The following is a 24,142-nucleotide window of genomic DNA, read 5'->3' as shown; positions in this document are numbered from 1 at the left end:
TAAAGATCTTTTGGGCTTCAAAGATGGAAACATAATAATCAATCAAATTATTAATTATATCAATCTTAATTATTTATTAAGAAAAAATGGTTATCAATCATCACAAAGATTGATTGACTCAATATTTTCCCAATCTATCATTAGGAAACATTAAATTAAAAAACCTCAATTGGTTCAAGTGAAGGTTCTAAGGCGATTGGTAGTACTGTTCATGGCTCCGTTCATACGGATACTAAGGTCAAACACAAACATGTAAGGTTCTAAGGCGATTGGTAGTACTGTTCATGGCTCCGTTTATACGGATACTAAGGTCAAACACAAACATGCAAGGGCCTGAGCTCTTTTGGGCTTCATCTAATATTCGATTAATAAGTAGAAAACTAATGACGACTAAATATATTTTAGCAAAAACATAAATGAGAAGGATCTATTGGGTAATTTTTTTTAAAATAGGAACAAACTAGGTAATTAACTCAAACTTTTTAAGGACTAAAAGAGTATTCATCCATTTTAAATCAAATCTGTATAGTTATATTTACGGAGATTGGTTGATAGTTTTTTCTTAAAAAGTTTTAAATAAATTACAACATCCAGGATGACATTCCAAACCCAGGATCCAATATTGAGGATAAGGCAAAAACAGTGGATGACAAGAGCTACTGCATGATTTGATTACTGTCTGACTTATAAAAAAAAAAAACAATTAGTTCTCTCTGACATTGTTGTCTTACATATAGATATTTCTATGTTGTAGGAAATAATAGATCCCATAACATCAAATTTTTCATGTGAAGGTTATAAGCTAAAGAGTGACGGAGTTCATGATTCGGTTCTTATGGTTAGCGAGGTCAAACTCATAGATGGTTCAGCTATTTTTATCAGATATTATGACTCACGTATGATATTTAGGACTTTTTTTTTGGGGGGGGGGGGGGCACTGGGAATGCATTTGTCTCTCATCTTTTGATTTCTGATTAGACACTAAAATAAATAGTTTTAGAAGCTTGGCCGAGTGGTTTCAAACCGTTTTGCTTTGCTGGCCACCTAAGTTCAAATATTAGAAAATAGGAAGTAAAAGGATTGACTTTGGGGTTTGCCCAACCTTACATATTTCTTCCCTTAAAAAATATTTTTAAAAAAATTTCATTTTGGCAATTAATTAGAATTGTAAATAGAACAAATGTAATAAGAAGAAAGGTTCCTTTACTATTTAGCATAAGTCGGCTGGTACAGTATAACCATAAAATAATCACATGGCCATCGGTGCTACTTAAATTTATTAAGTATACCATTTTATTAGTTGGAGCTTACGTTATGATAATTATCAGTAAAGTTGTTGTATGATATGCTAAATACAAAATCGACTTTCAAGTTTAACAGAACTTGTAATTAAAGATTTTGTAGTGGCATTCTCTTTGTTTGACAATCACATGTTCTTTTTTCAAGTTCTTCGCATTTGTAGTCACATAGATTGTCTTATGGCTTTTGCTTGAAAATTTTGAACAATTTGCATTATTTGAATCCTGAATATGTAGAGCCATAAACTCTTGATTAAACTCAGCATTATTCGAATCCTGAATATGTGGAGCCACAAACTCTTGATTAAACTCAAACAGATATGCAATATATAACTCTATTTGTTGAATTAAAAACACTTCACACCCTACATTATTTATTTTTATTATTTGTGTTCTCATCTAATAACTAATACATATACTTAAGCACTTAAGCATTTATGCTGAATCAATTTGTGAACAATAAGTTCGTAGAAAAGTTTTCAACTGTGACATTGCACATGTTTTGTTATTATAAAATTTTTGCAATTTGGTTCTTTGTTTTACACACTGTATCTTTCTTGTTCCCTTTTAAATTAGGTTCTACATATATTCACTGAGATTGGCTTTTTGCTTCACGTATTTTCAAATAATTTTCAAGATTCAGGATAACATTGAAAAGGAGTTGTCATCAGAAAGAAGTAAAATGGACATCACATTTGTTCTGCCTGCACAGTGCATTTCGTACATCATTTCTCTTACAACTCCCCGCGATGCAAGCAGATTATCATTGGCTTGTCCTGCCTTCAAATCCACTGCGGATTCGGATTCCGTTTGGGAGAAGTTTCTGCCGTCTGATTACAAGGAAATCATTTCCAACTCGTCATCAATCTCTGCTTCGTCTTTGATGATCACTTCGTTGTCTAAGAAGGACCTTTACTTTTATCTTTGTCATAACCCCATCCTCATCAACAATCATACGACGAGCTTTTCGCTAGTGCAAGAGACTGGAAAGAAATGTTACATGGTTGGTGCAAGGGTACTTTCCATAGCATGGGGAGATTCACCCCAATATTGGAACTGGCTTTCTCTACGAGAGTTTAGGTTTGTTTTATTCTCCTCCAACTTGGCATTTGTTTCAAGAGTCATACAAAGGCCCAGACATTTAAATTTTTTAAATCTTAATTTAAACTAGGATCAGAGTTGTACAACACACTAGAGTTATTATATAGCATTGTACAACTCTGATAATAGTTCAAATTTGGTTTGCGTAAAATTCGGACATCCAGACTTAACCATTGTTCGTAACATCTCACATTGCTTAAGAATGATGTGAATGATGAGCTTATAAGGAAAGACCATCCTTGGACTAGTAAGAGGACTTTTGGGTGGGTCTTGGACATACAAAGATCAAAACCATGAGAGTAAAAAAACGTATTTTAAGCACAAAGTGGACAATATCTTGCTAGTTGGATCCGTCTTTCCATTATTTTTTAAATATCGGCTACTCATTAGAACAAATTAAAGGGAGTTAATTGCTTCTCTTGCTACAATGCATAGATGATGTGCCATTACATTTGCAGGTTTCCCGAAGTGGTTAAACTCAGGGAGGTGTGGTGGTTCGAAATCATAGCAAGAATTGAGACAAGAATTTTATCATTCAAAACGAACTATGCAGCTTACCTTGTATTCAAGTTTGTCAAAAGTAGACAAGGATTTGATGCTAGACCTATAGAGTTTGACGTCTATTTTGAGGGAAGCAATAATCACAAAAGGCGTAGCGCGTTGTTAGATCCTCCGACAAATGTGTCTCCTCAACTATCTCAAGACAGAGGAGATGGGTGGACGGAGATTGAGATGGGTGACTTCTTTAATGAAAATGGAGATGATGGGACAGTGGTCTGTAGGCTGTGTGAACCAGGATCTGTGCAAAAGCGTGGCATCATTACCCAAGGAATTGAGCTTAGGCCTAAATATGGCAAATAACCAAATGAAATACTTCAAAATACTGATGATCTTAAGATGAGCATATATAGCTAAACGAATTACTTAGTATTTATTGTTGTGAATGATATTGCTGTAAGTCTTTATTTTAATGTTTCCTGGAAAAAATAAAAAGACATTTGAAACCAAAGATCGATTCGTGGCTGCGAGCTGAGATTTAATTAGTACACACGCACTCACCCCATCACCCCATCATACTTAATTTGAATGGCAAGATTAAGTCCTAACGATCGTAATTTACACTTCCTCACAATTAGCTTCCTGTTATAACAATGATTTTTCCTTTTCCTTATTTTATTTTAGTCTTTGATGTTAATTAAGTTTAGGATTCTATTTTTTAAATTATTTAGGATTTCCTTTTCTGATATTTCTACATTATCTCAAAAATCGTTATTCCTTATTTTGCATATTTCTTTATCTCAATTATTATCTCTTAAAAACAATGTCTTCCCATTAAATATCTTTTAATGTTGAGTAATGAACTAATGTCTAATGATAGAGATTAGAAAGCCCACTTCAAACCCCACCTCAACTCCATACAAAAATAAATAAAAATTAAAGTAATAATTAACATTGCCCCAAATTTTAAATTAATCACGAACTTGCCCAAAAAATTTGCACTGGTTGGGTGAGCATATCATTTTCCTTTAATGTTAGTCTATGTGTTTGTCAAAAAGAAAGGATTTTTTTATACAACAATAAAGTTCGAACGTTAAAATTATAACCTAATTAGCGGTAAATATGAGATAAATCAAGGACCTTTGCTAAAGCATTATGGAAATGGCTTGCTGATATGTTTAACACTCATCTCCTGATGGCTCTATGTTTCCATATAAAATCTGGAACATGTGGTTGGTGGCTCGCAGCAGCATTGTTAATGTGATTCGGAAAGCTCGTAACCTAATTCGATTTCAAGATGTATCTCTCTCAGTTCATAATGCTATCAAACTCTTTTGCACTATCTAGGATTTATTACTTTTTAATTTTTCGGAACAGACTATAAACATCATCATAATGGTGGCTTAAAAGTAGTAGTGGACGTTAATCTGGATCGAAACAGTTTCATGATTCCAGTTTGGGATAGTAAACATTTGGGCCTGCTCGACATGAGCTCAGGCCAATCCAAAAAGTCCGGGCTTTGACTTCAAATATCTAGATCTAGTATGGGACGAGCTCAGTCATGGGCCTGACTCAAGCCTGCCCATTAATCTTATATTTTTATTGGGCATAATCATGATTTTTTTTTTCGTAATCATTAATGAAATATTGATACTTCTTAAAAAATGTGTTGTCAATATATGAAATGATAATATTAATCTTATGAAATTCAAAACAATTAACGGATGTTAGCATTTAAGTAGAAGGAAAAATGAAACTTCCACACCATTGATAATTTCCCTTAGTTTTCTTTTTAACTATTAAATATTCAAAAATTAATTTTTTAAGAAATAAAAAATCTAAGTTTACAAAAAATATGGAATGAGCAAGCAAGGTTGAGCTTGAAACTATCTAACACTTGGCCAAACCCAACCTACTCCATTCGCCATCTCTAATTATTTTGTTACTGTCTAGATATTATCCAAAAAATAAATAAATAACATTGATGTCTCATCTATGAATATTTCTTTACTGTAAGAATTATAGATTTAATAAATGTTTCATAGGTATGCTGCCCAGCCCTTCGCAAAATCCAAAAGAAGACTAAAAACATAATAATCAACCAAATTTACATTTAGCCGTTAGTCAAAGATATCACTAAAGTCATTTTAAAGGGTTTTAAATAACGGTTATGTTCGATAATTAAGGAGGTAATTATAAAATATTTTGTATTTTACAATTTATTAGACATATTTTATTATGTTAAAGTAAATTCCATAATAAATGAAAATATAATATTAAAATAAATGTATTAAAATATAAAGTCTTTTGAATATTATGTAAAATAATAATTTTAACATTATTAGTATTTGATTTTTTTAATTTTAAAATGTACTTAACCCAAATATTTATTTAAAATCTCTACAATAAATACAAATATATTATTAAAATTAAATATAATAATTTTAATATTTAAATATTTTGATATTTTGATATTTCTACTAGACAGATTATAAATATTTATTTTAAATATTTAAAATAATTTTAATATTTTAATATTTTAGTACAGAATTGTCTCCAAATGGGATTCAATTAATTTCAATTTGAAAAAACTTTTTGTGTCAGGTGTTTGCCTGACTTTCATTCAGCCAACTAATCGATTATGGTACAAAATAAAAAAAAAATAATAATAATCTGGAAATATGAATTATATTTTACTACAAGAAATAATTTTTTTATAACGGCTTGATTAGAGATTAGTAAAATCGTTATAAAAAAATTATATTTACTCGGACAAATTAATACAGGTTCATTGTTAAAACAAGTACGTCATTCATGACAAAAGTTTAAATAAAACGTTATATTATCCTAGGTTATTACATTGTTAGTTTCTCCCAATTGAAATAAATATATTTCACTTACACCCTTATTATTATTTATAAAACTTCTTTATAGAATATTAATATATTGTCAACAATAATTACGAATAACAATAATTTTTAAATAAATAATCACAATAATTAAAATACAAAATAATAATTATGACAACAGTTCATTAAATACTTTCTAGTAACTTGATACAATCTAACTCATTCCGATTCCAATTCCAAGACAAAGCAAACCCATTAATGGCAATCCAACTTATTCTGATTCTGATTACTACAGTTCATATAATCAACTTATTTTGATTTCAATTCTTCATTCTCATTTCAACTCATTCTCATTTTTATTCATTCCGATTTCAACTCATTCCGATTCCAATTTAGCAAATGCACCATCAATTTCATCCTTAATTTTTTACAAGAGTTGGACTATTGGCACACCTCTAACGTTCTTTTTAAACCCCTTTTCTCTACATACTTTTCTTAATTCCTAAAATAACCCTTATTTGTTGTACTTTCTTAATAAACCCCTGCATCGATACTTTAAAAAAAAAATTGTTAGGCGCTCTCTCTTGCTCTTATACCATTTCAAACCACTTTAAATCTCTTCTTGATTATAGACATTCATGAATTTAGGATTTTTATCTCTATCTATCTTTTTTTTTCCTAGTAGGTAATAACCTTGGTATATACATAAAGACATATGTGCAAATCTTTTTTTTTTAAAAAAAATTTGTTTATATTTAGATTAATGATATTAAGTCCCAAGTGTGAAATTGAGGGGGGAAAAAAAATACATCCGTTATTTAATCGTACTAGCATATTTCACGAAATTGAAAGTAAAATTTAGACTATATATTGGAAAATGATTGCCATTAGGTTTGCTAATTAACTTTTTTACATTATCCTTAAGAGTAAATTTCTTTATTATTATTTTAGCAATAGAATTTGAATTAAAATTGAGTGCAAATTATGAGTTGGGTGAACATATTAGATCTAATTTAATTTGTCCACACTCGTGGAATGGAACGCAATTTGCACAATTCTGGTCTGGACATTAATTTCTCTGAAATTGTTCCCATTGATTTAATCGTACTAGCATGTTTCACGAAATTGAAAGTAAAATTTAGACTCTGTATTGGAAAATGATTGCGATTAGATTTGAATTAATTTTTATCTTATCATTAACTGTAAATTTATTTGCTATTATTTTCGTAATAAAATTTGAATCATAATTGTGTGCAAATTATGAGTAGAGATGGCAAAAGTCCGGGTCGGGTCTGGGTTTGGGGCTGCCCGAGACCGACCCGCATGTCACTCATAGCTACCCGAACCCAGACCGTGCCCGGATTTTTTCTATGCGGGCCGGGTACTTGCCCGGCACTATCCGGGCACGGGTTTTTTTCCGGGTTTTCTCTACCCGCATTTTCAAAGCTGAAAATGAAACGAGGGTATGTTTGCCACCGCCACAACTGATAAGTGTTAACCAAGAAAGTGTCATAAGTTTTGGGATCTCTTTCCCAGAAAAGCGGCCATGGGAGATAATTATTGAATTTATTAATCCACATGCGTAGCTCTGCTTAGCTTATTATTATTAAATTTAAAGCTGAAGAAAAACAAAACTTGCCGCTTTGATAGACCAACCAAATGAGGAAAGGTGGCAGTGTTCAAAGCACATTCCCTAAGCAAAAACTTGCTTGCCATTAAAGCTCAGATAAAAAAAAGATAACATACAAAAATGCAGACATGTTAATCATTACACACATCTGCAAAGTTGTACGGGAGCCATACTTACACACATCTGCAAAGCTAAAAGCACTGGAAAAAAAATCATTTCAAGGTAAGACTGTAAGAGGTTCGTGGAGGGAGCCATACTTACTCAAACGGTACGGGAGCCATACTTACACACATCTGCAAAGCTGAAAGCACTGGAAAAAAATCATTTCAAGGTAAGACTGTAAGAGGTTTGTGGAGGGAGAGGGGCGGTCAACACTGCACCAGTGTCGGTGGGTGGTGGCTGCTGGTGGAGAGACGGAGAAAGGTGCCGCCGATTCGGAGATTTCAGGATGTGTGCTGCATTGTTCACTTGCAATCGCGATTTAGGGTTCGGTTTTGGGGGCAATTGGGCAAAGAAAATTTTCTTTTCTTTTATATTTTCCTTTTTTTTTTTAACTTAATAAAAAACCGGGCAAGGGTCCGGATTCCGGGTTCTTGGTGCTGTGACCGGACCCGTGCCCAGAAGCAGCCGGGCATTGAAAATCAATGTCCGGATCCATTTTTTCCATTCATGCAACCCGGACCGCACACGCCGGGTCCGATCCGGGTGAGCTTTTCTGCCATCTCTAATTATGAGTTGGTGAGCCACTAGTTATAATTTATTTTGTCCATACTCGTGGATGTAACGCAATTTGCACAATTCTGGCGTGCATATTAATTTCTCTGAAATGGTTCCCATTGATATCTTGACTTTACCCGTATTTGTAAGGGGATGAATTTTTTCTAAAATTTTAGTTTCTTTCCTCTTTCCTTTTTTTTTTTTTGTTTTTTGTTTTTCATGATCGGAAAGTCGCATTCGTTCATTCATTCGTTCATTGAAAGTAACATTTGGTGCACTTTCGTAAATGAGACCCTATAATTAATGGGATTAAGGTGGACCAAAACAAGACACAAGACTAGATAGGTCATATGTGTGAATTTGAGAATTCACGTCTGTTTAATTGCACTGTCATTTTCTTTCTTTTCGCAAGAAAAGAAAATCACATTTATTGGAAGTGAAGCCCTAATTAATGGTAAGCGTAAATTTGAGGTTATTTAATTGCGCTGGCATGTTTCACGAAATTACAAATAACATTTAGATTTTGTACCTGAAAATGATGGCCATTAGATCCAATCTCAGCTTGTTCTCATTAATCAGTCGTTTGGACGATCTAGAATGGATTCACGAAATGTTCACTAGTCCAGCCTGGACGTTTGTCGAAAACTTGTTCTCATTGATCTCTTGACATTATCCATGTTTGAAAGGACATGGATATATTTTAAAATTCAGAGGTAGAATTTTCTTTTTTCCTTTTTTCTTTTTAGAAGAAAAGAAAGTTAAATTCATTGAAAGTGAATTTAATAAGTGAAGCCCTAATTAACTTGGTATTAAGTTCTTCGTACGTGTGAATTTGAGAAAAAAAATACACCTGTTAATTGCACGAGCATGTTTCGCGAAATTTAAAGTGACATCTAGATTATGTACTGGAAAATGATTGCCATTAGATTTATGATTTAATTTCAATATGTCCATTCTAATTAGTCGTTTGGACGATCTAGAATGGATTTTTAATGCAGTTTGGAGTTCTTCGACCAGAGCGTTTCTCTGAAGAATTGTTCCTATTTGACTTTAATCCTGCGGTAAATACTTGAGAATTCGGGAATTTGACAATGGCTAACGATAACGGTACGTTTATTAATCCTCCTACTTCTCTAAAAATTAATGTTAAGCTCTTGTCTATATATATTTTTCCCTACAAAATTTGTAGACGTAGCCAAGTGATCAATCTAATCAACTCTTTCATTAATACAGTGTATTCTCAATTTCAGAAATTTTGAGAAGGAAAAAGGAGTCTTCCTCCAGCTGACTACATATTTAAAATAAAATCATTCAATCTACTAGCAGACTTAACAGTGGATAGATTTGAATCTGGTGTTTTCGTATCCGGAGGCTACTATTGGTGCGTCTGCACGTTTGTGCATGCTTGCTTTCTTTATCAGGTTTGAAGTCAGTGCTGAGTTTTTTTTTTGTTGTTATGATTATGATTAGTAGTAGATATTCGATAGAAGATTATAAAATAAACTGGATCAAAATTCTTCTTTATCGTATGATATGAATTCCACTGAGAGTACCCGGACTCAAAGACTCTCTGTGTGTCCGAAGATGAAATATGTAATTGTTTGGCGACTAATATAATTTTTCTTGAATTTAATGGCAGGAGATTGGTTTTTTACCCAAAGGGGAACGAGAGCAGCGATCATCTTTCTCTTTACCTGAAAATAGATGAAAGCAATTCTTATTCTAATGCTGCTTGGAGTGTTAATGTCTACTACAGATTGTTTGTTTATGATCAGATTAGGAAGGATTACTTGGCAGTCCAAGATGCTAAATCTCCAGTGAGGACCTTTGATCAGCATACCAGTGAATGGGGCTTCGGCAAATTTCTTACCCTAGCAGAATTTAATCAACATTTAAAAGGGTACCTTCTTAATAATACATGTACATTTGGTGCTGAGGTTCATGTTATTAAACCTACCGACACTGACGGAACTCTTTCCAAGGAAGACTCCCTTGCTGTTATTAGAGAAAGAGGAATTGATTGTGGTTGCAACCAATTCGTTGGTTGCTTATTCACTGCTTTCATCAAATCAATTAAAACTCTTATTATCGATCGTGTACCCTGTTTAGGTATCCTCCTGAATTTGGAATAAAGTCTTAAGTCTTTGTTTCATCGCTGGTTCCTCTTAGTAACTGTTTTTTCTTTTTTATTAGTGAATGAAGGTTTAGCTTCAGAATTCAAGACGTTGTCGCTCTTTCTGTTTTTGGCTTAATGCACTTTGTTATTACGAGGGGTAAGGCTGGTAAAAAGTTTAAGATTGAGTGTAATTGCCTCCTTGTAATAAATAAATAAAATTTTCCCTTATTTCGGCGGTTCAACCAATGTGGTTGACCAAGAAAATTTATTTTGTAGCTCCCAAACGTGACACCTATACTAAGCTAACATTTTTTATTTTAAAAAGACCAGGGATATTTTCACCTTACTTATTGCGTAAACTCACCCATTTCTTGGAAAATGTATACACTTTGTACTCATTATTTTTAATAAATACAAATTAGCAAAAAAATTAGTGCATTTAATTAATTCACCCTTCTTGTAGTCTTTCCTTTTGTTTTCTTTGACCAATTTTTATCATAAATGTTGCTTTAACATAACTTTTATTTGACTGTTTTATCATTACGACATAAAAGCTTATTATTAGCCATTCATCATAAGTTTACATTTTGTTAAAAAATACTATAAAAGTTAGAATTTGTTCAATCATCCATCCTAAGTTTGTAATTTCTATCAACTATTCGAGAAAAAAATTACCTTATAAAATGACCACCATTGTCATTTGTGTTTGTTTTTGTTTTATAGTTTTGTAACGATAATTTTATCTCTTTGTTTCTGTTTTATCAATTTTTCTATTTAATTATGTTGATACAATTTGTAAACTTAGGGTGAAATTAAACTGAAACAAATTAAAACTTTTTTAGTATTTTTGAACACAAAATAAACTTAAGATGGATCATTGATAATTTTCTTGACATAAAATGACCAAATTAATTGACCTGAGAATATTTATTAATTCTCGTATAGAATAATTTTGGTATTTAATCTTGTGATTTATAATCTAATGTTTTTATATGAAATATAATAGTTTTCAGTATTGTAGACGTAAATGACATGAATTTGATATCCTGATAATTTAGACATTATGTTTGTTAATTAAAAATTAATAATCATACCAATAATTTAGTATTGACACATCATTTAGAAATAATAAATATTGTATAAAATTAAAAAGATTGAAGTTAATTACCTTATAAATGTAAAATGATAAATTTAAACTTAGGGTAAAGCAACTTTAGTAGTCAAATATAATAAAATATCTAAGTTGCAAAAATATAAATTAAGATAAATTTAATTAATTAGTTCTAAAAAATTCTTTTTTATTTGAAAGTTTTTAAAAATAATCTGAATTTTTTGTAATTACTTTCTAAAAGCAGGTAGATTTACAAAAATTGGGGGGGGGGTGAAAAGATTATTGACCTTTTAAGAGGAAGTACAAGAATATTTTTTAAAAGAAACTTACAAAATAAGTCACCATACTCTTTTAAAGTTCCTAGTATAACCTTATTATTTCAATAAAATAATGATATCATGTTTTTCTATAAACAATAATATAAAAATCATAAATCTACCATATTACCACAACCAAAAATATTTCAATTTAGAATTAAAGTCCGGCAATAAAATCTGGAACAGATTTACAACATCGTAAAGGAACTTTTACAATGTTGTAAACTTATTTCAACACCATTTAATTTCGGATCTAAAGCGAACACTTAACACAACTTCATATTACTTAATGTGTGTGTGTGTGTATGAATTTTATTATTTTTTATAACCATTATTAATTTCCTTATATTTTAAGTAATTGAATTTTTTTCAATTCAAGTAAATTTGCGTGCTTTAAAAAAATATTTCTGAAAATTTATTAAATTTTCTCTAGAAAAAAAATTAAATTCGGTCCATTGTAGTCATTAAACAATAAAACAAACACTTTAGTAATAAAATTTACCAAATGTAAATATTTTGCATTTGAAACTCATAGTAATCATAACGACATAGTTCACTAAACACTCGATTGTATTTTTGTTCAGTGGCTTATTTCATACGCACAATAGAAGTAACTTATTTCGTTAGTTACAATAATATTAAATTAGCCCAAAATCTTTTTATAAGTTACCAGTTACAACAATCCTAAATTCACCCGAAATCACTCTATCAACAAAAAAAATTTCGTGAAAAATTTTAAGTAATTTTGATATTAATGTTAAGAGGCCTTATGAAAAAAGAAAAATTGGCTAAGGCCTCAAATGCCCTTTAGCTGGCCAGGAAATACTTTGACTAAGTAATTTTAAGTAATTTTTATATTAATGTTCTTTCCTCCTTCATTTCTTTATTGATCCCACTGCAGGATACATTGACTTTGTAATATGCTCATATAATGGCATCGTCATCGGATGTGCTCCAGGCTAAAGTATGTTATCTTCAAAATGTTTTATGGACCACCTAAATTATAGTCTTCTTTTATTTTTAAGTCAAATGCATTTATAATCTTTGTTTATTCGTTTTATTGACAGTTGGATTTTTTAATTGAATATTGTATAAGTTACGTGTTCATGCCATGAAAAATTATTCAAGAAAAAAAAATTAGAAGTTTGTAGAGAGAAGCGCGGTCACGCCTATATGTGTGTATATTTTTATATATGTACATACATTTTTGCCTTTCAGTAAAGTCTTTCTTTAATCATATGTTCCTCTATGATCTATAATTATTTGTATTTTCCCTTTCAGTTTCAAACATAATGGGGTCCTCAAGATGTTGTCAATTTGTGTTTTTGGCTTTACGCCTACAGTCACTTGGGATAAGGCGGGTTACGGCCCCTTCATTGAGTGAAATTTCCTTTTTCAATTAATAAAAAGACTAAATAAATTATTAATATATATGTGGGCAAAATAAAATGCGAATTTGGTATTTTACGATATCATTAATCATTTTATAATGTTGAAAATCATTTTGTTGGATTGTAAAATATTGATTTGAAAAACTTCAATGAAGAATATAATACTTGTTATGTTTATTAATGAAATTTACAGAGTTATTTATACAAATAAATGCTAACTAGCCGTTAAAAGACTTAATAACATTAAAGAAGAATACTTATAAAAAAAAATTAAAGGATAATAAGTGAATACTTCCTAAACTATTGCACAATATCTTTGTAAAACAGAATGAAATATTCCGACATGATTTTGGCATTCAAGTTTAAAATTGTGCTGGAATTATTCCTTGACAAATAGTTTTGACTTGAGCAAGTTGTGTGAAGTGATAAACCCCTTGTTGATTTGGCTATTGATGACTTTCCTTTTGGTAATTTTGATCAGCTTACTAAACATTTCGCACTTTGTTTCATGCAAACATCCTTGTGTTAGAATTTTCATATATATACATATATATGTGTGTGTGGGTGATATAATTTAATAATATAATGTCATTACACTATTAAAGCATATGGGCTAATAGCTTTTTCAGACTTCAACAAATCTAGGATCCGATACCTAAATGTGTATTACATATGATTTACCATTATACCATATGGTGTAATAATGAACCTGTACGAAATTCTCAATTGGGCATCTAGACCGAAGAAGTTATATATATAGTCCTTTCATGCCGGCATCTCTTTTTTTTTTTTTCATGCACACTCATTATCAAACCATATAGTTTAATAGAGTCACTGTAGAGAAGCTATTAAATCATATGGCTTTATAGTGAATTGAACAATAAATCTATTAAACTATATAGCTTAATGGGTGTTAGCATTAAAAAAATGAAGATGCTTGTATCTAGGAATATATATATGTATGTATGTAAGTATGTATATATATCTATAAGTGTTGCAATTCAGAATCTTGGATTTGTTAAAGTCCGACAAAGTTATTAAGCTATATAATTTAGTAGTGTAATGGAACCTGGCGCACACCATTGCACGCCATAATTGGATTTTCCTTGATTTGCTTGTTTTGAAGATTTCCTTCATTTCTTAAATGACCCATAACTTTCCCTTATGTGTTGCTTTGGCAAAGATTTTAAGATTTTTTGGAGGAACAGATATGTGGTTTGTGCTTTGTGGAGATACTGAATAAAGTTTAACTTGATTTGATTCTACCAACCTTTTTATGTTTTATGTTTCTGTTTCAAAAAAAAAAATGTTGAAATGTTTTCAATTTCAAGCTGTTTATGAGTTGGTAAGTACAGGATGTCCCAAATATTTTTTTTTTTGGGATAGATTTTTATTTTTTGTTTAATTATTTGTTGATAAAAATATGATTTTGTTTGTTTTAATTTCATATGTTATAAATTAAATTATACTTTTACCCTTATGATGATGGTAGAATATTTCTAAAACATTTAAATTCAAAAGCTAACATCATGATAAGTGGTATAATAATAAGGATATTTATGCTTACTTTAAAACATTAAAAAAAATTGGCTTGGTTTTACCGGAAAGCAGGGCCTAATCCTCATTTTCCTATCTTCCAATCATCTTGACTTTTTGGTAGGCATGCGACTACTCAACCTGATGTTTCGGTCAACAACCTTCTCTTTCTTTAAAAAAAAATGAAAAATGAAAATTCCCCGCGATAAATTTATTTGATCGCTCCATCCAGCAGACCATTTTCATTATCAAGGTCCAACGACAACTCAAAATAAAATAAAAAGAATTAATTCTCACGAGCTTCATTCACAATGCATGTCCTTCAATATTGTCAAAGAGTGTGTTTCTAATTGAAGCAGAAGCCACTGCAGATACAACAACGAGAACAAGGTCAGTGTAAATTCCATTCCATTACGGCAATATAAAAAAGAAAAAGGAAAAGGTTGACACTTTCTTTAGATTAGAAGTTAACAAAACAATTTACTTCCTACCATTTTTAATTCTATATTATTTAATTTCATTGAAGGTTGATGAAGCGGATAAGGAAGTAAAGAACAGAGAAATTAAGCAAATTAAACATGAATCAAATATAAGAAACAATGAACGAAATTGGAGGATATTTCCAACAATTATTACCTCCGATACTGGTAGGATTCAATTCCTTCTCTTTTATTAGATGCTTTTTTTACATCGTTTGATGACTATATCCACTATTATGATATTAAAATTTTTTAGGAATAACACTCACTTAGTCCTTACAATTTGAGTTAATTACTCACTCATGAGCCAATATTCCTGCATTCTCAAAATTTATCAATTTAGTCCATATATATGGTTTGTTTTATTTTTTTTCATTTTTTCCTTAGACAAGCTCTCACAACCAGAAAACAAAGACAGGACGACAAAGGCTTCAACGAAACAGAAAAGCTTGGCCAGGTAAAATGGCAATTCGTTTTTTCTTTCTTTTTTGTTTTCTTTTTTGTATACAGTCTTTTTTCTTCTCTCTTTCTTTTATTTCATTAAGGTAAAATTTTCAATTTACTTTGTGTGTGTGTGTGCGGGTGTGTCTGTATATATATATATATATATGTATGGACTGTGTAGGCCCGACGGTCCTGCCAATGAGTTCTTGACATGCGTCTTGTCAAGCAGTATAATGTGTGTGTATATGTATGTATGTATGTATGTATGTATGCGTGTATGTATGTAGTTTTTATCTAGTGCGGGTGCCCTCGTTTTTTTTTCAATGCAGACAATTTAAAACTGCGGAGTTTAAGAAAGTTGATTTTTAACTCTTTTAAACCGCACGGGTTTAATAGTGTATTCGCATTAAGAAAAATGCGGATGTCTGCACTTGAGAATGATTATATATATATGTATGTATGTATTTAAATGTTGTTTATCTAGAATAATACTTGTGTGGGTCAGTGTCACCACCTCCACATGAGCGGTCGATCACATAATGGAGCACATCCTCTTTAATATTAAAGAACAGTTGTTTGAAAGTATAAAATGATGGATCCCTCGTGTTTCTTATTTGGTCGTTCTCACTATCTTAGTATACCAAGTGAAGATAGGTGGTAGCATCTTCAAATAACGATAAAAAAATCATCAATTCTTGTGTATTTGTTTTTAGTTACAAGTGATTTTGGAGGAGTTGATAAATTCTCGTGTATTCGTCTTCGTCCATCTATTTGTTTTCTTTCTGTTTGATTCGTCTTTCACACTCTCCATTTTGTTTTCTAGGTTATGAGGTGATTGGTGACTATGTTTATGGTTCTGTTCATGTAGATACTGAGGTATTTAGGGAATTGAGCTCTTTTTTACCGATATTATATATGGGCACGTGTCATTTTTTAACTGATATACTATTTTTTATTTTTTATTAGACTCAAAAAATACATTATTTTGGAAGTTAATTAGAATTGGAAAAGGAACAAATGGTAAATCCAAAATCTATCATTTTGTTTTTCTAGTTTCTTCTTATCAGACAAATTCATACAACCAGAAAACTAGGCAAGGACGACAAAGGCTTCAGCGAAAAGAAAAAAAATGGCCAGGTCAACATTTTCTTTTCTTTTCTATTTAATTTTTTATTTTTTGTTCTATTAATAAGTTCATGTAGCCATTTTTAAACTCATATCTGTACTGAAAGAAAACATAAACTCTACTGATCTGTATTGTTTGGTTACTAAGAAAGTTTGCTCTGTTTTACTGAGAAAACTTCAGAGCATATTCTGGATTTTATCTCTTCTTTTATTAATTCTCAAATGAGTACAAAGCACACCTTTTATACATTGTTAACAGAAAAGAAAACTAATCAGAATAAAATCTCAGTAAGCCTTAACTAAATTTGCTGAGCTGGCACTGCTTACTTAACTAACTTCAGCTCAACAAATTCTCCCACGTGCTAACCTTGAGCTGACTGCTTGTACACGTTATGAGCTTCCTTAACAGCCCCCCTCAAACTCAAAGGACATGGCTCCACATTGAGTTTGTTTCGAAAGTAATTAAAATGAATGAATGTGAGAGGTTTTGTTAAGACATCAGCTATTTGTTCTTCACTTGGAATGAAGTGAATTTCCAGCTCCTCTGCTAAAACCTTATCTTTGACAAAATGCATATCTAGTTCAATATGTTTTGTACGTGAATGATAGATTGGATTTTTAGCTAACTTTGTTGCACTCATGTTGTCACACCAGATGATAGGTACTGAGATACATCTTATATTCAGCTCACTGAACAAAGATTGAATCCATGCTATTTCTGCACTTGCAGAAGCCAAAGCTTTGTATTCGCTTTCGGCACTAGATCTTGTCACCAACACAACAACAAACTGAATTACAACCACAAAATGAACCACAACTATCTACTTCCCAGCACTTAAATCAAACTCAAACCAGAAACCTTCCTTCACAACCATTATATTCAATGGTAACCAGATCGAAATCTGGAATCTTCAAGCCAAAAGTTTACATAACCACCTTAACCAACAAAGAACCTAGTACTGTTCAAGAAGCTCTAAGTGATCAGAATTGGCACCAAGCCATGAGAGATGAATATGAAGCTTTGCTTAGGAATGAAACATGGTCACTGGTACCATTTTCAGAGGCATACAAGGTTGTTGATAGTAAATGGGTGTTCAGAATCAAACAAAACACAGATGGGAGTGTAGCTAAATGCAAAGCCAGGTTAGTTGCAAAGGGTTTCCAGCCAACTGAGGGTATTGACTAGTTTGAGACTTTTAGTCCTATGGTAAAGGCCTGCACAGTAAGACTTATTTTTAGTTTGGCTGTGATGAATAAGTGGAAAATAAGGCCAGTGGATGTCAATAATACCTTCTTAAATGGAGAGTTGACAGAAGATGTTTATATGCATCAGCCAGTAGGTTTCCTTGATGATAAAAAATCCAGCTTTGTATGCAAGTTGAAGAAGGCTTTGTATGGCTTAAAACAAGCTCCTAGAGCTTGGTATGACAAGTTGAAAAATTGTCTGATAAGTAATTGGGGTTTTCAAAATTCTAGAGCTGATACTTCTCTCTTCTTCAAAGAGATTCAAGGCTCAATAATACTTGTGCTTATATATGTGGATGATATACTTATTACAGGACCTGACAGTGGAGAATTAGAGAAATTTATCTTAGAATTCAGTAAGACATTTGCTTTAAAGGATCTAGGAATACTATCATACTTTCTTGGGATAGAAGTCTCTTATGTTGATGGTTGTATGTACCTATCTCAGAGAAAGTATATTAATGATCTCAAGTATATTAATGATCTCTTGTCTAAGGCTGATATGTTGGATTGTAAAGGATATGATACTCCTATAGTGACTGGACTGAAACTTCCAAAGGAGGTTAAAGGTTATTTAGGTCAGTATGTTGAGGATGCAACCAGTTACAGAGGTTTGGTTAGAGGCTTGCAATATTTGGTGTTAACCAGACCAGAAATAGCCTTTGTTGTGCACAAACTCAGTCAATATGTGATAGCTCCAACATTGCAGCACATAATGGCCTGTAAACGAGTTCTAAGGTACTTAAAGGAAACCATGGATTATGGTCTAAAGTTTTCAGCTGGTGGGAAAATGGAAATCATAGGTTTTACAGATGCAGATTGGGCATGCGATATTGATGACAGAGACAATGGTATGGTTAATGAGGAATGTTCTGATATTGTAGTTTGAGAATGCTCTTGTTGATGCAGATTATTTGTGTGTGCAGAAACAGAAGGTACTTGTTCATTGCTTTTTGAACTTGCTGATTGAAGATCTTCCAAGCTGCTGTCAGTTAAGGATAATGTGGAGAGATGATAAATTTGTTGCTGGGAAAAGGTTGACACTGATAATTCAAAATTTGAACTGTTCTTAGATGAATGAAAGACTTTATTGGTTGAGTAAGGGAATGTATTTTCATTAAAGATAACATGCCTTAGGATATGAATTTTTCCTGAGCTTGTTAAACACTTGTAACCCTTGTAAGAAGGATTATAGCCAATGAAGATGCATTTAGTGGTGTGAAAATCAAATTTATGTTTATTAAAATCTCTCATATATGGATAACATAGGCAACCAAAACACTTAAGAAATGAATAATCTGGTTTGTGCTTAAAGAGCTTTTCATAAGGAGATAAAAGCTTAAGAACAGGTGTTGGTAACCTATTAATATAATATACTGCTGTGTGAACAGCTTTCTACCAAAACTGAAAAGGGAGATTAGCTTGAGCTAAGAGTGTTAATGCTAATTCAATTATGTGTCTGTGTTTCCTCTCAACAAGACCATTCTGGTGATGAGTATAAGGGCATGAATGTCTAAATTTGATCCCATTTTGATTGAGAAAATCACTGAATACTCTAAACTCTCCCCTCAGATCAGATTACAATTCCTTAATCTTGGTATTAAGCTGATTTTCAACTTCTGCCTTGAATAATTTGAAAACTTCAAATGCTTGTGATTTAAGCTTAAGTGGATAGATCCAGGTGTATCTAGTGTAATCATCCACAAAACTAATGTAATACTTGTATCCATTTCTAGATACAGTGGGTGAAGGTCCCCACAAATCAGTATGAATAAGTTCTAATACTCCTTTTGTTTTTGTTTCAGTTGCTGGAAAACTTTGCCTGTGAACTTTGCCTAACTGACATGCCTCACACAAAGAATTTGTACAAGACACAATATCTTTTTGAGAGATTTTTAATTGCTTGCAAGACTTAGCTAAATGCATCAGAATCATTGAACTTGGATGACCAAATTTTCTATGTAACAATGTCATTACATCAGATTTGGTTTTGCATTTATTGGAAACAGAATGATAATAAGCTTTAGAAGGACTATCAAAGCTTTGAAAGCTAGACAACATTGAGACAGGTTTATTTAGTTGAGTATGACAAAGATGAGATGAAGAAAATGAAGAAGAGGGATTAGAACTCAGCAGCAGCTTGTATAGACCTTTTTCAGCAAGTCCCTGCAGCAGAACTTGTCCCTTCATGTCCTTCACAAAACAAACATTCCCACAAAATTCAACAGTTATAGGGTTATCATATGTCAGTTTAGAAATGCTTAGTAGATTTTTGGTAATTGATGGAACAAGTAATATATCCTTAAGTGCTATTCTCGAATGTGTAGATAAGGAATTTGATGCTCTTTGAGAAAGAAATGCAAAACCAATGTGAAGCCGAAATTAGTTATAATCTGTTATGGACATGCTGAGGTGGCAGGTGAGCTGGCATAAATGGGATCCAAATTTTAGAGTTGGTTAGTTAGTTAAATAACAGACTGACTCATTGCAAGTGGATACACACGTGAGAAGCATACATATAGGAGCTGTCTCTAAGCTAGTTAAATACACATAAAATCAAAGAGAATTTACAGAGAGGAAACACTAAAGATTAGATAGGTTTTAATCTGTAATTGGTGACTGTATTGAAAACCATCATCTTCTTGTTGTTCAATAAAACTTTTGCCCTTGTTGGCTTTTTACAGCCGTGGATGTAGGTTCCTTTGTGGAGCTGAACCATGTTAGTTTCTTGGTGTGTTGAGAATCTTTTGATTGCTCTGTTCATCTTTATTCTTTTCTTAATCTTGTTTTCTGTCAATTCTGGTTTTGTGGGTTGCTTAATTCTTGGTCAAGAGAGTGAAATAAACTCGTTTACTATAACAAACTGGTATCAGAGCCTGGTGTTGTTTGGGATCAGACTCAAAGATGGCAAGCACCAAAGTTGATCTTGAAAAGTTCAATGGAGATAATGATTTCTATCTCTGGAGTTTGAAGATGAGAGCAATTCTAATTCAGCAAGGGCTTAACAGTGCCCTCGATGATAGAGAAGATCCAATGGCCAAAAAAGAGAAAGCAGAAGGTTCTTCGAGCTTTGTTGCAGATCAGAGAATCATAAACAACAAAGCTCATAGCACGATTATCTTGCATCTCTCTAATGAAGTCTTGAGAGAGGTATCCAGAGAAAGAACTGCATCTGGGTTGTGGGCCAAACTAGAAGAAATGTTTCTGAAGAAATCATTAGCAAAGAGGCTGTATATGAAGAGGAGATTATACGCATTCTTGATGAAAGATGGAGTAGCCATGAAAGATCATGTGGATGAGTTCAATAAACTCATTCTTGATCTCGAGAATGTGAACATAATTCTTGAAGATGAAGACAGGGCACTCATTTTGTTAAGTTCCCTTCCAGAATCTTATGAACACTTTGTAGATACTCTCCTCTATAGCAGACAAACCCTCTTATTGAAGGATGTCAAAGATGCTCTGGAATCCAAGGATTTGAAGAAAAGGGCAGAATTGAAAGATCAAAGCAATGCAGAAGGTCTAGTTGCCAAAGGAAAGCCAGAAAAGAAATTCAACAAGCAGAAGAAGAACAATAGCCAGAAAGATAAAACTGATAAGAAGAAGAAGAAGAGGAAGTGTTACTTCTGTCAAAAGGAGGGGCACTATATTAAGGATTGCTTTGAGAAAAAAAAACTAGAGGAACTGCAAAAGAAATCAAATGGGAAGGCTGATGTTGCCTCTGAAGATGAATGTGACTATAATGAAGCAGATGTCTTAGTGGCTGCAGAGAGGCACCCAACTGGCGAGTGGATTCTGGACTCTGGTTGTTCATTCCACATGTGTCCAAATAAAAGCTTCTTTAAGACCTTTAAAAGTGTAAATGGTGGGAAGGTATTGTTAGGAAATAACCTATCTTGCAAGGTGGCTGGAATATGAACCATTAGCTTAAAATTGCATGATGGTGTCACTAGAGATTTGCACCCAGTAAGATATGTCCCTGAACAGAAATGAAACTTGATATCTCTAGGAATGGTTGACCAAGCAGGGTGTATTATTAAGGCTGAAAATGGAGAGATACAGGTCTTGGATCAGGGTAAGATTGTAATGAAAGGGGTTAGGAAAAATGGGTTGTACATACTTGTTGGATCCTCAACTGAACAAGGGATCTCAACAAGTGTGACCAGAGATAAAACCAAGCTCTGGCACATGAGACTAGCTCATATTAGTGAAAGAGGTCTCAAGGAGCTAAGCAATCAAGGTTTGCTTGGTGATGACAAAGTTACTTCCTTAAAATTCTGTGAGAAATGTGTGTTTGGGAAGGCCACAAGACTGAAATTCAGTTTGGGGAGGAAAGAGACCAAGCAGACTCTAGATTACATTCACTCAGACCTTTGGGGGCCATCACAAGTTCCATCTTTAGGTGGAGCTAGGTACTTTGTGTCCTTTATAGATGACTTCTCTAGGAAGGTTTAGATCTATATTTTGAAACACAAAAATGAAGCACTAGGGAAGTTTAAGGAATGGATAACTCTCATTGAAAATCAAATTGATAAGAAAATAAAGAGGCTCAGGACAGACAATGGGATGTAGTATTGCAGCAACGAGTTTGAAGATTTCTGCAAATATAAGGGCATTGCAAGGCATATAACTGTCACCTACACTCCACAGTAAAATGGGTTGGCAGAAAGAATGAACATAACCATAATAGAGAGGGTAAGGTGCATGCTGCTGAATGCAAACCTATCCAAAGGTTTTTGGGCAGAAGCAGTCACAACAGCTGCCTACTTGATAAACAGAAGTCCATCCTCAGCTCTAGGCTTTAAGACACCTCAGGAGCTTTGGTCTGGGAAGCCACCAAACTTGAGTAATTTGAGGATCTTTGGGTTCACAGCCTATGCACACATAAAGCAAGGTAAGCTTGAACCAAGGGCTGTCAAAGGGTATTTTTTTGGGCTATCCTGAAGGCATTAAGGGATACAAAATATGGACCCTTAATGGCAAACCATCTAGGATACTAATCAGTGGGGATGTCACCTTTGATGAAGAGTAAATGCTTCAGTCAAAGGTTGAAACTAAGATTGAAGCTGCTGAAACAGAGGAAGAAGAAAGTGCTGGACAGAACATAAAGCATTCTGGTAGTTGTAAGCCACCTGAGCAACCATTAGACCAATCCAAGGAAAGAAAGCAACTATCAGAACTGGAAATATATCAACTTGCTAGGGACAGAGAGAGGAGAGCCATTAAAATGCCAAAGAAGTATGGCATAGCTGACCTCATTTCCTATGCACTGACAGTAGCTGATGAAGTAAATGGTGGAGAGCCTTTGAGCTATAAAGAAGCTATGAGATGTGAGGATAAGTTGAAATGGTATGCTGTAATGCAGGAAGAAATAGTCTCTTTAAAGAAGAATAATACCTGGATCTTAGTGGACAGACCATCTAACAAGAAACTAGTTGGCAGCAAGTGGATTTTCAAGTTGAAGGCTAGAGCTTCAGAGAAAGAACCACCAAGAAATAAAGCCAGACTTGTGCTGACATTTACCTCTACATTTAACCGCACCCTTTGTTGATCTTCTACACACATACCGTAACTTATTTCTTCCCCCTACTACCCGGCCGCCACATCGCACAATTGATCACAAAATCCACCTCCTCCCCAACACCACTCCCATAAATGTGCGCCCATATCGCTACCCCCATTTCCAAAAAAATGAGATGGAAAAATGGATCCGTGAAATGTTAGAACAAGGCATCATTCAACCGAGTCAAAGTCCATTTTCGTCACCGGTCTTGTTGTTAAAAAAAAAAAATGGGACCTATTGTTGATTACAGGGCTTTGAATGCCGCCACCATTAAAGATAAATTCTCCATCCCGACTATCGACGAATTATTCGATGAATTAGGCGGGGCAGCAATCTTTAACAAGTTGGATTTACAGGCTGGTTACCATCAGATTCGCGTGCACCGCTGCGACATTTATAAAATGACTTTTCGCACTCATGAGGGCCATTACGAGTTCCCCGTCATGCCGTTTGGGTTAACAAACCCGCCTTCTACCTTCCAAGCTACTATGAACCAGATTTTCGCTTCATTTTTGCGTAAATTTGTGATTGTTTTTTTTATGACATTTTGGTTTATAGTGCTACAGCAGAGGAACATTTGCAGCACCTTCAGCGAGTCTTGTGGTGCCTTCATTTTCACCAGTTCTTTGTCAAGCTATCCAAATGCTTGTTTTGCCAAGACGCTATCGATTACCTGGGCCATATTATTTCAGCCTTTGGTGTACGGGCCGATCCTCAGAAAA

General features: G+C 33.2%; 2 protein-coding genes across 2 annotated transcripts; both read left to right on the top strand.

Annotated features, from left to right (window-relative positions):
- The first annotated feature begins 9,184 nt into the window (after positions 1–9,184).
- LOC127902212 (ubiquitin C-terminal hydrolase 12-like) lies at positions 9,185–10,451 on the top strand. The gene is made up of 3 exons (XM_052441037.1): positions 9,185–9,200; positions 9,357–9,474; positions 9,733–10,451. Exons 1-3 carry the CDS (start codon positions 9,185–9,187, stop codon positions 10,223–10,225), a joined length of 627 nt encoding a protein of 208 aa, XP_052296997.1. The 3' UTR covers positions 10,226–10,451.
- Positions 10,452–21,868: 11,417 nt separating this feature from the next.
- On the top strand, positions 21,869–22,312 carry LOC127902211 (uncharacterized mitochondrial protein AtMg00300-like). The gene has a single exon (XM_052441035.1). It carries the CDS (start codon positions 21,869–21,871, stop codon positions 22,310–22,312), a length of 444 nt encoding a protein of 147 aa, XP_052296995.1.
- Positions 22,313–24,142: the final 1,830 nt, after the last annotated feature.

Source organism: Citrus sinensis, chromosome 5, assembly GCF_022201045.2.
Source record: "Citrus sinensis cultivar Valencia sweet orange chromosome 5, DVS_A1.0, whole genome shotgun sequence".
Taxonomy (NCBI): domain Eukaryota; kingdom Viridiplantae; phylum Streptophyta; class Magnoliopsida; order Sapindales; family Rutaceae; genus Citrus; species Citrus sinensis.
This window is presented reverse-complemented; position numbering and strand designations above follow the sequence as displayed.

Excerpts from the sequence above, each read along its gene's own strand:
- LOC127902211 (XM_052441035.1), top strand. The coding sequence starts at position 21,869 with ATGGTTGACCAAGCAGGGTGTATTATTAAGGCTGAAAATGGAGAGATA.
- LOC127902212 (XM_052441037.1), top strand. Across the intron at positions 9,475-9,732 it reads GTATCCGGAGGCTACTATTG|GAGATTGGTTTTTTACCCAA; the intron begins GTGCGTCTGCAC and ends ATTTAATGGCAG.